Raw genomic sequence first — 12,523 nt, 5'->3', positions numbered from 1 at the left:
GGCCAAGAATTCACCTTTGTGAACCTGTTTTATTTGTGTGATTAAGGAAATGCTGACAATAGTGCTATCACTTAGAAAACATGAAGACATGAAACTGTAAGCGAACATTTATCTGCCTTCATATTTTGTCAGGTAAGTTTATTCATTCCATGGGGGAGCCAGTGGTTTTTGGTCATGGAAAGTGTTCTCATAAAATTCATTTTAGCTTGTAAAGTTTAAAATCATCAAAGATAAACTGAAATTGTAATAAAAATTGATAATGCCTATTGATAGCTTACCAAATATCAGACACTTTACATATTACTTTTACCCTAATCTTTGTAATAACCCTTTGAAGCTAGGTACTGCTATTTTTACTATCATACAGGTAACAAAATAGGAATTAGGTTAACTTTTCCATGGTCACACATCTGGGAAATTTCAGAGACTGGCTTTGAACCAAGTCTGACTCTGGAATTCAGAGTTAATCACAAAGTCTTACTGCTATTTTGCTTGCGCCAGTGACACTAATAAAATAAAGATGTTGGAGTCACTGCAGATTATGTGACATTGGGCCACACTGCCTTGTTCTTTGTGACCCTCTTCATTGCTACAGCTGCTGGCAGCGTAGTTCAGAGGACCAAAAGAAACGAGCTGGTTAGTTACCAGCTCCTGATCAAGCACATTGGTGACAGACATTCTTAAACTCTTTGGTTTTTAATGTTGCTATAGCTGCAAAAAATAAAAAGAAATACTCTTTAATTTGGGGAGCATATCTTTTAGAGAGGCAAAAACTGTTACAGTCACATTTCTGGTGGATTTTTTAATTCACCTGGCTTTTTTGAGGTAAAGACTTACATAGTTGGGTTTTTTTGTTTTTGTATTTTTTTTTGTTTTGAGACAAGAGTTTCGCTCTGTTGCCCAGGCTGAAGTGCAGTAGGCAATCTCAGCTTACTGCAAGCTCCACCTCCTGGGTTCAAGCAATTCTCCTGCCTCAGCCTCCCCAGTAGCTGAGATTACAGGTACCTGCCACCACGCCTGGCTAATTTTTGTATTTTGTATTTTTAGTAGAGACGGGGTAGCACCATGCTGGCCAGGCTGGTCTCGAACTCTCAACCTCAGGTGATCTGCCTGCCTCAGCCTCCCAAAGTGCTGGGATTACAGGCGTGAGCCACCGTGCCCGGCCTGTAATTGGTTTTTAAATCTCTGTGACTTGGTATGTCCATTTAAGAGAGAGGGGACAGTAAAATCATCTGGATCACAATTCAAATGTGTGCTTGAAGGCACTACAAAAAAAATAACCAAAAATATGTTAGTAGTGGTTATTCCTAGATGGTAGTGCTGTGGCTGATTTTTTTCTTCTAGAAGATATTACTTTAAAATGGGAAAAAAGAAACAACTTTTTCTTTCATGTTTTTTTAGGTTATGGTCAGTGAGGTTTAGCCACAAGAGATATCACAGGAGAGACACAGAAAAAAATGTTGTAATATACTCACAGGTCCTAGAAAGACAGTCACTGCATGCTGAGAGGGGGTCACATGGGAGGGGGCTCAGCCAAGCAGGTGAGGAGCGGAGAGGCCTAAGACATGGGCAGGAGCCTTTGGGTCAGGGAGAAGCACACGAGAAAAAGTGAGAACTTCACTGGTGCGTTTAAATGTTACTAGGTCATGGGCAAGGTAGCAAGGGAAACTTGGGGTGGGGTCCACCCATATCACACTGGGCCAGGTACCCACAGCCTGTTTGTGGAGATGCTGAGGCAGCAAGAAAACCGGAAGTTTAAAACCTACACTACAAATGTAAAAACATACACTGTAAAATCTCACCCACGACACCAGTCAGAACTTCATCTCCTTTTTGTATTTACTCTTTGGCCAATGAGTGGTTGATTTACACCACTGAGTGAGGAACCATGTCTTGACTTTAAATGCCAAGGACAGTTTGTTTTGAACTCTTCAGTAGTCTTTTAAATGGTACAGAAAAATATGGAAAATAGTTTATGTTGGTCTTCTGGATGTGACCCATCCTGACCAACCATTTTTCTTCTCATCTTGTCCCATAGTTTTCTTTGCCATGTTTAAACACTTTACTGTTGCATGAAATGCATTACTTTCAGTTCTACTGAATTCATATTTTAAAAGTTCGTTTTTCCTTCCTAATTTCTATATTCCAAAATTCTGGGACTGCTTCATTGCTCAAGGTAGAGAAATGCAGGGCCCTGCCAATGCTATGGAAGACAAAAATAACTGAATTAATTCTCTTCTTTTTATTCCTGCCTTCAGTAAGTCAGGTTACATACTATGGCTTATATTTAATTGTTTGTGTCTAGGCTCAGATTTTTGCTTTGATAGTTTTTGTTACTGAAAGTATTTACACAAATAACGTACATTATATTATTTCCTATATCTTACATAGTCCCTTTCTATATGATATAAATCAGAAGGAATTCATCTCACAAGGATTTTCTTTTCTTTTTTTTTTTTTTTTTTTTTTTTTTTTTTGAGATGGGGTCTCACTCTGTAACCCAGGCTGGACTGCATGGCCTGATCTCGGCTCACTGCAACCTCCACCTCCCCGGTTCAAGCAATTCTCCTGCCTCAGCCTCCCAGGTAGCTGGGATTACAGGCATCTGCCACCACGCCTGGCTAATTTTTATATGTTTAATAGAGACAGGGTTTCACCATGTTGACCAGGGTGGTCTCAAACTTCTGACTTCAAGTGATCTGCCTGTCTTGGCCTCCCAAAGTGCTGGGATTACATAGGCGTGAGCCACCGCGCCCGGCCTCACAAGGATATTAATTGCCCTGGTTTTATTTTCATTCTCCCATGTCCATATCAACTCAATGTACTTTCCCAATACTATGATCTTGAGGTAAAACCCAAGTTTTTGAATAGGAAAACAATAATTGTATTAAACACTTCAGGAAACAAACTTTTGTTTTATGTCATCTTGCAATCTTTATTAAAAGAGGCTCAGAAAAATAGATGGAGCACGTTTAAACTTCCTTCGTTCTAATGCTGTAAGACCTCTACATTTCTAGATGGTCTATACAGATACGTGAAATATTTATAGTTGAAATACAAAACACTTTTTCAGTGTGCAAATACTGAAACCTGTTCGTTGAAATACAGTTTGTTTCTAATCCTATCAAGGTTCTACAATTAATGAAGGATTTCAAAAACATACAAAATTACACCAATCTGATCTTATTATGCTCTGATATTCCTGCCTCTCCTAAAAAATGGTTGTAGACATACTAGGCAAAGTTTAGCTCATCTTTAGACTTAAACATATTCTTATCCAGTATAAAATAAAGTATAGATATTTCTCCCCATTTAACATAACAAAATACCTATTTTGAGGGTTGTTCTCAGCCTACCATTAGTTAAGGATAATTAATTTACTTCTTATTGAATGGATTATCTAGATCGAGACAAAAAGCAACCAGTCATTCTCTGTTCTGTGCTTTTCCCGTCCTTTCCCTCCTTTCTTCAGTGTTGGTGGCTTTTTATATTAGCAATATTGGTTTAATAGAGCAAAATTTCTTTTGACCACAAAAACTGCTGAGCTTCAAATAACGAATCTTGAGAAAATACAAATGTGGTTGCCTTCATCGTAATAAAGTTATTGATATGCTCTTCAAAAATAGTGGTTGGACTTGTTGGAAGTTAGAACTGGACTTGCTAAGGAAGTTAATGTTGCTCTGGGTTAAAAGGGAAAGATATACTCTGTTGAAAGAAGAAATGTTATAGAAACTAGTAACTGAGTAATAACAGTCCCTGGTATGTCTCCATTTCGGGAGAACCTTTGCTTTTGGAAAATTTAGGGTGTTCCTAGTATGGGCTTTGGGCTTCTGCTTTGTCTGCTCGTTAAAGTATCTGTTATCAGATAACAGGGACTTCCCTGCACACACATGAGAGAGATAAATATCTCAGAACTAATGCATTAGCAAGGTGACTACTACAAAGAAAAATGGTACAAACTCTCAAGACATAAAGTTAGCTTTTTTTTTTTTTGAGATGGAGTCTCGCTCTGTCACCCAGGCTGGAGTGCAGTGGTGCAATCTTGCCTCACTGCAACCTCCGTCTCCTGGGTTCAAGCAATTCTTCTGCCTCAGCCTCCCGAGTAGCTGGGATTACAGGCATGCACCACCACACCTGGCTAATTTTTGTATTTTTAGTAGAGACAGGGTTTCACCATGTTGGCTAGGCTGGGTCTCGAACTCATGACCTCAAGTGTTCCACCTGCCTTGGCCTCCCAAAGTGCTGGGATTACAGGCGTGAGCCACCGTGCCCAAAGATTTAGCATTTTTTGAGGCACTCAAAAGTTGAGAGCACCAGAGTCACCATGGGTACAGAATTCAGGTAGGGATTCATAATCATGATCTTGGTGATTGGAACTTGGCAGAACAATGACAGTATTGCATTCTGGGAAATTTCACTGAGTATAAAGGAAGACTTAAAAAATGCTTCTGAAGAGGTAAGTAATGGCTCATTAAAATTTAAAGAAATAGCAGTAATATTGTGAAAATATTTTATGGAAAGACTTCATACCTTTTTTCTGAGTCAGTGTTTCTGATAAGGTCTTTCCAGCCTATACTGTACTTGGCCATTGTAGTAGTTTTCCGGAGAGCTTGTGGGCAGTTACTATTATAGATGGCTATGGACGGGACGTGGACTGCATTTTACCTACTCTGGTCCAGTGTTTTCTATGTACCATGACAAACATTACAAGCAATCCTCTTCTAAATAAGCCTGTTTAGAATAGAACTAAGAGCACATGAAAACTACTGTGAATAACTTATTCAAAATGTCTTCTTATGGAAATGCAATGGAGTGGATGCAAAACACTTGGGAAATTGCTTCAAAATTAAAGGGTGGGCAAGAAAAAAGGACAGGAAATTGAGTGATTGATGTGTGTGTACAGTAGCTATGTTTTTATCAGCTTACATTAACTTCCATTAAATAGCCTTCCTCTCTAATACTTAGGTTCTAAACCCTGTAGGGGTAACAGATTTTGCTTAGTAATCAAATAGAGCCTCAGATGATGTCACCCACAAAAAGAGGGAAGTAGAAAAATGAGACACTCCCTTATTGATCACACAGAGCTTTCTGTATGTCTGCCAGAAAGTATTCTGGGTTAAATTATGTCACAAAATATGGGGTAAGTATGCAAATATATGTAAGGATAAGGTGTTCATAAGTGTCTCCTCATTCAGATAGAAATTTCTAGGTATATCAGGAATACTATTGCCAGTTGCTTGGGAATATTCTCCCCCTCATTTTATTTTCAGGAATAATATAAATACTGCATAATACTATATCGCAAGTGTATGAAAAAGTGGGTCTGAAGACACTTGTACAAGCCTTAAGTATTACTGTGCATTCTGAGGTTTAGGAGATGGGAAGATTTTCTGTTTCTACAGAGAATGGGCTTAGCAAATTAATTATCCTGCTATTTCCCCTTCAAGATTTAATAATGGAATTAGAGAGTGTCCATTATTTTGTATGAATGAAAAAACATTATATTTTAGCCTCCAAATGAAGAAAAGCAAGTATCAAGTTTCTCTGTGATTTCATTAAAGCAAACTAAGTTCTCAAATCTTATTCTATCTCTCTAACCCAAAACAAAGCTGGTCTGGTTCTAATGCTGTTTTCAAAAACAGAAAATCCTCCTTGTTACTATTTTATTTAAAAACTGACCCCAAACCACAACCCAATTTACATGCTATCTTTTTTTATCCACATATAAAATTCTCACAGCCAGCAAGGCAACTTAAAAGGGTTTCCAAAGAAATAAGCTCAACTCCATATTGACAGAATTACTCCTAGCTGTTATTTTGACATAAGTTTCAGTATCTAAATATTGCAGACTCCGTAGTTTTCTAATATTTTCCACATAGAAGTTTCTAATATTTTCCACATATTACCAACAGCTGCAAATCCAAGATATGAAAGATGTACTTAACTTATTCAAATGTGGTCTTTACCATCTGTCTAAAGTTGGCTGACAGGTGTTATATTCACAAACACCATGCTTTTGTGTGTGGGTTACAATATAAACTCCTTTCCACAAAGGAAATGCGTTGCAAAATTGATGTCTCAAGGCCACTGAAGTGACATTATAACTTCAGTCAAGCATTAAGGAGTTCATCATCTGAGTGTCCAATAGCATCTGGGTTTGAAAGTGGATCCAAGTCTGCAAATAGATTGAACCAGGCTGACATGTCTTGATTACCATTGTTGGGGGCTATTAAAAAAGAAAAAAACACATTAAAGAGTTTCAGTTTTGAAATCGTTTTTGTACCACATTTATGATTTTGAAGTAGGTGCTTCTTTTGAATTAAAAAAAAATTTAAGAAAACTGACAATCAACTATAATTCCCTTAAGAAGTATTATTATTATTAATATTGGTAGAGACTAGGGTTTCCCTATGTTGCCCAGGCTGGTCTGGAACTCCTGGGCTCAAGTGATTCTCCCACTTCAGCCTCCGAGAACACTGGTTTTATAGGCATGAACCACTGCTCCTGGTTTAGGATAATTTTGAAAGGCAAATAGAGATAACTTCTGCTTTGATGAGGTGCCTATATTTAAATGATTGTATGCTGCTCTGAGAAAGGAATTGAGTTAAAAGTGAAAAAGCAAGCAATACTGTGGTCTTCATAGAACATTTAAGATCACTTATAGAAGACTCTCAGATAAGTTTAAAAGTAAACTTGTTCATATCAAGTAAGAAATGACATTTGTAAACACTGCTTCAAGTTGATTTATGTTTATTATAAAAGTGGTATTACAAAAATAGATATAAGGAAAAAAATTTCTTCTACCTACCACATTAGCACACCCAACATTGTCCTTTTGGTTTATAGTTGTTATGTCTTTTCCATGTGCACTTTAAAATTTTTTGATGTATGCATTTTACAGTATGCATTGTATCTCAGGTACAGCGTCTTGTTCATCAGATCCCTCACATCTCCTTATGGAGACTGGAAAATTTTATTTCTCAAGATTCTACAAGTTGCACTATGGCAGATATTCAAGAGTATACATTTGGGCTGAGGGTTGGGACTAATAAAGAATGCACAGTGGCACAGACAGTGGGTCATCTCAGAAGTCTAGGCCCTTGAAAGCCAAGGAGTTGAGAAGGCAGGGTTGAGACGCAGGGGACAGTCTTAAGAGCTGGATATGAAACCAGAGTCACAGTGCGGAGGGTGGAAGGCAGTCCCAAGGCAGTCCTCTTTCACATCACAGTAACACTCAGCACAGGACCAGAGAGCTGGGGTTTGGGGTGTGGGGATCCAGAGCCCCAAGGATCAGGGCAGAGTGAAAGGCTTCACTCAGTGTGTCCAGTTCTGTTTCTGAGTACCCTGAAGTAGTCAAAATCTGGCTTTGAGTCCTGGGTGTAACACCTGCTAATGAGTAATACTGGGCAAGTCATTTTACCTCAGGGGCTCGTGTCTCCTCATCTGTAAAGTAGTAACCATATGATTCATCATTATATCAGGATACTTGAGAGTAAATAGGGGCACTATTAGTCATTATGCCAGAAGAACAGATGTCACTAAGGTAATACCTGACCTCCTTCATGCAGCTGTTGAGGAGTCCTAAAAAGTATGTAAATATTGTACAGCATTATGCAAATGTAAGACAGTTTTATATTCATCAGTCACAATGGGAAATAAAGGTCTGTCAGTTACATCTTTTATAGAGGCTTTCCTTGTGTACACTATTACTGCTTCCAGAGATTCTTACAGGATAGCAAGCAGAAAATGAATTCTATACAGAGAGAAAAGGCCCAAATTAAATGTAATTAATTTTCATAAAGTAAATATGCTCATAAACAATATCAGCATCAAGAAGTAGAACGTGACTGGGTATGGTGGCTCACGCCTGTAATTCAGGCACTTTGGGAGGCCGAGGTGTGGAGATCACCTGAGGTCAGGAGTTCGAGACCAGCCTGGCCAACATGGTGAAACCCTGTCTCTACTTTAAAAAAAAAAAAAAAAAAAAAAAAAAAGCCGAGTGTGGTGGCGCACATCTGTGATCCCAGCTACTCAGGAGGCTGAGGCACAAGAATTGCTTGAACCTGGGAGGCAGAGGTTGCAGTGAGCCAAGATTGCAGCACTGCACTCCAGCGTGGGCAACAGAGTGTGACCCTGTCTCAAAAACAAAAAAAACATGACTACTCCTCTGAAGCTCCCCTCATGCATGATACCCTGACACCCTTCCAGTCACTATTCATACCCCCCCAACCCCAGGGAATGCCAGCACAAATCCCATTCTGGTGTATTATTAACAGTATCACAGTAACGCTCATTAGTATATATTTTAGTCAATGGATGGATACGTTTCTGTTGGGTATGTACTTAGGAGTGGAATTGCTTGGTCACAGGGCATATGTATGTTAAGTTTTAGTAGAAACCGCCAGTTTTCCAAGTAGTAGTACCAATTTACACTCCTACACACAGGTTTTGAGATTCTAGTTATTTAACATCCTTGTCAATTAGGGATTTTCTTTTCTGTTTCATTTTAGCCATTATAGTAGGTAGGTCTTGGATTCCATTTTGCTTTAAATTTGTACTTCCTTAATGACTAATGAAGTGAGGCTCTTAATGAATGAATTTTAAAGTTGTTAAAATTTTCAATCTTATGGCTGGGCACGGTGGTTCACGCCTGTAATCCCAGCACTTAAGGACGCCAAGGCAGATGGATCACTTGAGGTCAGGAGTCTCAGACCAGCCTGGACAACATGGCAAAAACCGTCCCTAGCAAAAAAAATACAAAAATTAGCCAGGTGTCGTGGCACACCTGTAATCCCAGCTACTCGGGAGGCTGAGACAGGAGAATTGCTTGAACCCTGGAGGCGGAGGTTGCAGTGAGCCAAGATCATGCCACTGCACTCCAGCCTTGGTGACAGAGCATGACTCGGTCTCCAAAAAAAAAAAAAAAAAAAAACACATCAATTTTATTAAATTTTGATTGTTTTGCTTTTATTTTGAGACGGAGTCTTGCTCTGTCGCCCAGGCTGGAGGGCAATGGTATGATCTCAGTTAACTGCAACCTCCGCCTCCTGGGTTCAAGTGATTCTCCTTGCCTCAGCCTCTCGAGTAGCTGGGACTACAGGTGTATGCCACCATGCTCAGCTAATTTTTGTATTTTTAGTAGAGATGGGGTTTCACCATGTTGGCCAGGCTGGTCTCGAACTCCTGACCTCGTGATCCGCCCGCCTCGGCCTCCCAAAGTGCTGGGATTAGAGGCATGAGTCACTGTGCCCAGCCTGTTAAATTCTTAAGTTTAGTCTTATTGTACCTTCTTGGTGAGTTTTTTTTTCCCCCTAAATTTTTCCTCGAAAATCAGCCTCAAGAATTATAGGTAAATACTGCCTTTGCTTTTTTGTGTTCATTTCTGAAATTTATTTACTTTATAGTGTCTGTTTTAAATGATTAAGCACAACTTGTTTTAGCTGGTTTTTAAAAAGAAAAGTATAACTATAAGTTCTCTGAATCCCTGAGGGATGGCTGTATTCTGAACCTGCCAGTGTGAAATCTGTGATTTGCTTGGAATTCAGGGTTTTCCCTACTGGCTGATCTCAGAGTACTGGGAAGAATAAAATAGATTGCAGGAGTCCACACTGATATCAATGAATAAGTAAATAAGTAGGGAAAAAGGGAAAGCTTTCCCATCCAGTAGAACGCTAACTCGTAAATACAGAGGGAATGAGGAAATAGAAAATCACCATTTGGCAACAACTACAGTACTAAATATTTCATGGAAGAATTATCAGTGAATGCTAAATTAGTGGGCAAAACTTCAGTATAAACAAACCATTTACAGTATTTCAAAACACCTCCCACAAGATACTTACTAATTACAAAGGGAAAGATACAGTAGTCATTTTGTAATGGAGAAATGTGGCAGATACCACCATAACCAAGTGATCAGGGTTAACATCACCAGGAGTGAAACAAAGCAGACATCATGCACCCCCTGATAGGATTTACTAAGGCACAACACCATTCCTGCACTGGTAGCCCTGCCAAAATGCATAACCTGGGTCTAATTATGAAAAAACATTAGCTAAACCCAAATGCAAGGAATATTCAAAATAAATGACCTACACACTGCAAAAATGTCAAGGTCATGAGACTCAAAAGATTGAGGAACTGTTCCAGATTAAGAGACTAAAGAGACTTTACTGAATACAATGTGTGATCCTGGATTGGATCCTAGACTACGAACAACTAAAATGAAATTGAGACATTAGTGGGATAATTGACAAACTCTGAATAAGGTCTACAGTAGATAATGGTCCTATGGCAATGTTAATTTCCTGATTTTGACTTGTACTGTAATTATGTAAAAGAATGTCCTTGTTTTTAGGAAATAGGCAATGAATATTTAGTGGCAGAGGGGCATCATGTCTGCTACTCAAACTATTGCAGTTCAGAGGAAATTTATATGTATATGATGGGGGGGTGGGGAAGAGAGAGAATATGGGTGTAAAGCAAACATGGTAACATTTTGGAAACCTAAGTGAAGAATGTATAGTAGTATTTTGTATTAACTTCTGTAGTCTTTCTATAAGTCAGAAATTATTTCAAAATTTAAAGATATTGATATCACAAGGATTCAGAAGTCAGCCTGAAAGGGCTTCCACTGGCCAACACAGGAACACTGTGAGCACCAAAATCAATAAGTTCAGCAGTGATTATAAACCACTGAAAACATATGAATCAGGCCAGGTCCAGTGACTCACACCTGTAACCCCAGCACTATGGGAGGCCAGATGGGTGGATCACTTGAGGTCAAGAGTTCAAGACCAGCCTGGCCAACACGGTGAAACCCCATCTCTACTAAAAATACAAAAATTAGCCAGGTGTGGTGGTGCATGCCTGTAGACCCAGCTACTCAGGAGGCTGAGGCAAGAGACTCACTTGAACCTGGGAGGCGGAGGTTGCAGTGAGCCAACATCGCACCATTGCACTCCAGCCTGGGCGACTCTGTCTCCAAAAAAAATGACAACAAAAGAAAACATGAATCTATAGTGATAATAAATAAATGAGCTGAGGATAAGAGAGGTCTCTTGTTTACAGCAGAGTACTGAAGACTAGTGAAGGGAATGAATTATACCTCAGTAGGCTGTTTAAAAAATGTGATACATGGATGAACAGATAACCAGTTGTGTTATATCTACCAAATGGAGTATTATTCCACCTTAAAAAGGAAGGAAATCCAGTCACTTGCTACAGGATGAACCTTGAGGACATTATACAAAATGCAATAAGCCAGTCACAAAAAAGCCAAATACTGCATTATTTCAGTTGTATGAGGTATCTAAAGTAATCAGAGAAAGCAGAATGGTGGTTACCAGGGACTTAGGACAAGGGGTTAAGGGGTATAAAGTTTCAGATTTACAAGGTGAAAAAGTTCTGAAGATCTGTTTCACAGCAGTGTGAACATGCTTAATATTACTGAACTGGAAAATGGCCGATTAGGAACAGCTCCAGCCTCCAGCTCCCAGCGTGAGTGACACAGAAGACGGGTGATTTCTGCATTTTCAACTGAGGTACCGGGTTCATCTCACTGGGGCGTGTCGGACAGTTGGCGCTGGTCTGCGGGTGCAGCCCAACCAGTGAGAGCTGAAACAGGGCGAGGCATCGCCTCACCTGGGAAGCGCGAAGGGGAAGGAAATCCCTTTTCCTAGCCAAAGGAAATTGAGACACACAACACCTGGAAAATCGGGTAACTCACCCTAATACTGCATTTTACCAAGGGTCTTAGCAAAGAGCACACCAGGAGATTATATCCCACACCTGGCCCAGAGGGTCCCACATCCACGGAGCCTCCCTCATTGTAGTACAGCAGTCTGAGATCTAACTGCAAGGCAGCAGTGAGGCTGGGGGAGGGGTACCCGCCATTGCTGAGGCTTAAGTAGGTAAACAAAGCAACTGGGAAGCTTGAATTGGGTGGAGCCCACCACAGCTCCAGGAGGCTGGCCTGCCTCTGTAGACTCCTCCTCTGGGGACAGGGCATAGCTAAACAAAAAGCAGCAGAAACCTCGGCAGAGGTAAACGCCCGTCTGACAGCTTTGAAGAGAGCAGTGGATCTCCCAGCACAGAGGTTGAGATCTGAGAACAGACAGACTGCCTGCTCAGGTGGGTCCCTGACCCCTGAGTAGCTTAACTGGGAGACATCCCCGACTAGGTGCAGACCAACACCTCACACCTCACACGGCTGGGTACACCCCTGAGACGAAGCTTCCAGAGCAAGAATCAGATAGCAACACTTGCTGTTCAGCAATATTCTATCTTCTGCAGCCTCTGCTGCTGATACCCAGGCAAACAGAGTCTGGAGTGGACCGCAAGCAAACTCCAACAGACCTACAGCTGAGGGTCCTGACTGTTAGAAGGAAAACTAACAAACAGAAAGGACACCCACACCAAAACCCCATCAGTACGTCACCATCATCAAAGACCAAAGGCAGATAAAACCACAAAGATGGGGAAAAAGCAGTGCAAAAAAGCTGGAAATTCAAAAAATCAGAGT

General features: G+C 40.2%; 1 protein-coding gene and 1 long non-coding RNA gene across 17 annotated transcripts in view; one reads left to right on the top strand and one right to left on the bottom strand.

The window, feature by feature from the left end:
• The first annotated feature begins 4,200 nt into the window (after nucleotides 1-4,200).
• The window catches only part of LOC108537218 (uncharacterized), a 48,060-nt gene continuing 39,737 nt past the window's right edge, over nucleotides 4,201-12,523 (top strand). Inside the window, exon 1 of the long non-coding RNA XR_001887730.1 lies at nucleotides 4,201-4,456. This is a non-coding gene — a long non-coding RNA (uncharacterized LOC108537218). The remainder of the gene's footprint in view (nucleotides 4,457-12,523) is intronic.
• Nucleotides 5,537-12,523, bottom strand: part of ICA1L (islet cell autoantigen 1 like) — a 96,165-nt gene continuing 89,178 nt past the window's right edge. For all 16 annotated transcript variants that reach the window (XM_017884409.1, XM_017884399.1, XM_017884398.1 and 13 more), the window contains one exon: nucleotides 5,537-6,226. In XM_017884409.1, coding sequence (XP_017739898.1) covers nucleotides 6,111-6,226 — 116 coding nt within the window. In that variant the 3' untranslated portion in view covers nucleotides 5,537-6,110. The remainder of the gene's footprint in view (nucleotides 6,227-12,523) is intronic.

This window comes from Rhinopithecus bieti, unplaced genomic scaffold, assembly GCF_001698545.2.
Source record: "Rhinopithecus bieti isolate Rb0 unplaced genomic scaffold, ASM169854v2 scaffold_14229, whole genome shotgun sequence".
Taxonomy (NCBI): Eukaryota; Metazoa; Chordata; class Mammalia; order Primates; family Cercopithecidae; genus Rhinopithecus; species Rhinopithecus bieti.
Note: the sequence above shows the minus strand (reverse complement) of the source record. Positions and strands in the feature narration are given on the sequence as shown.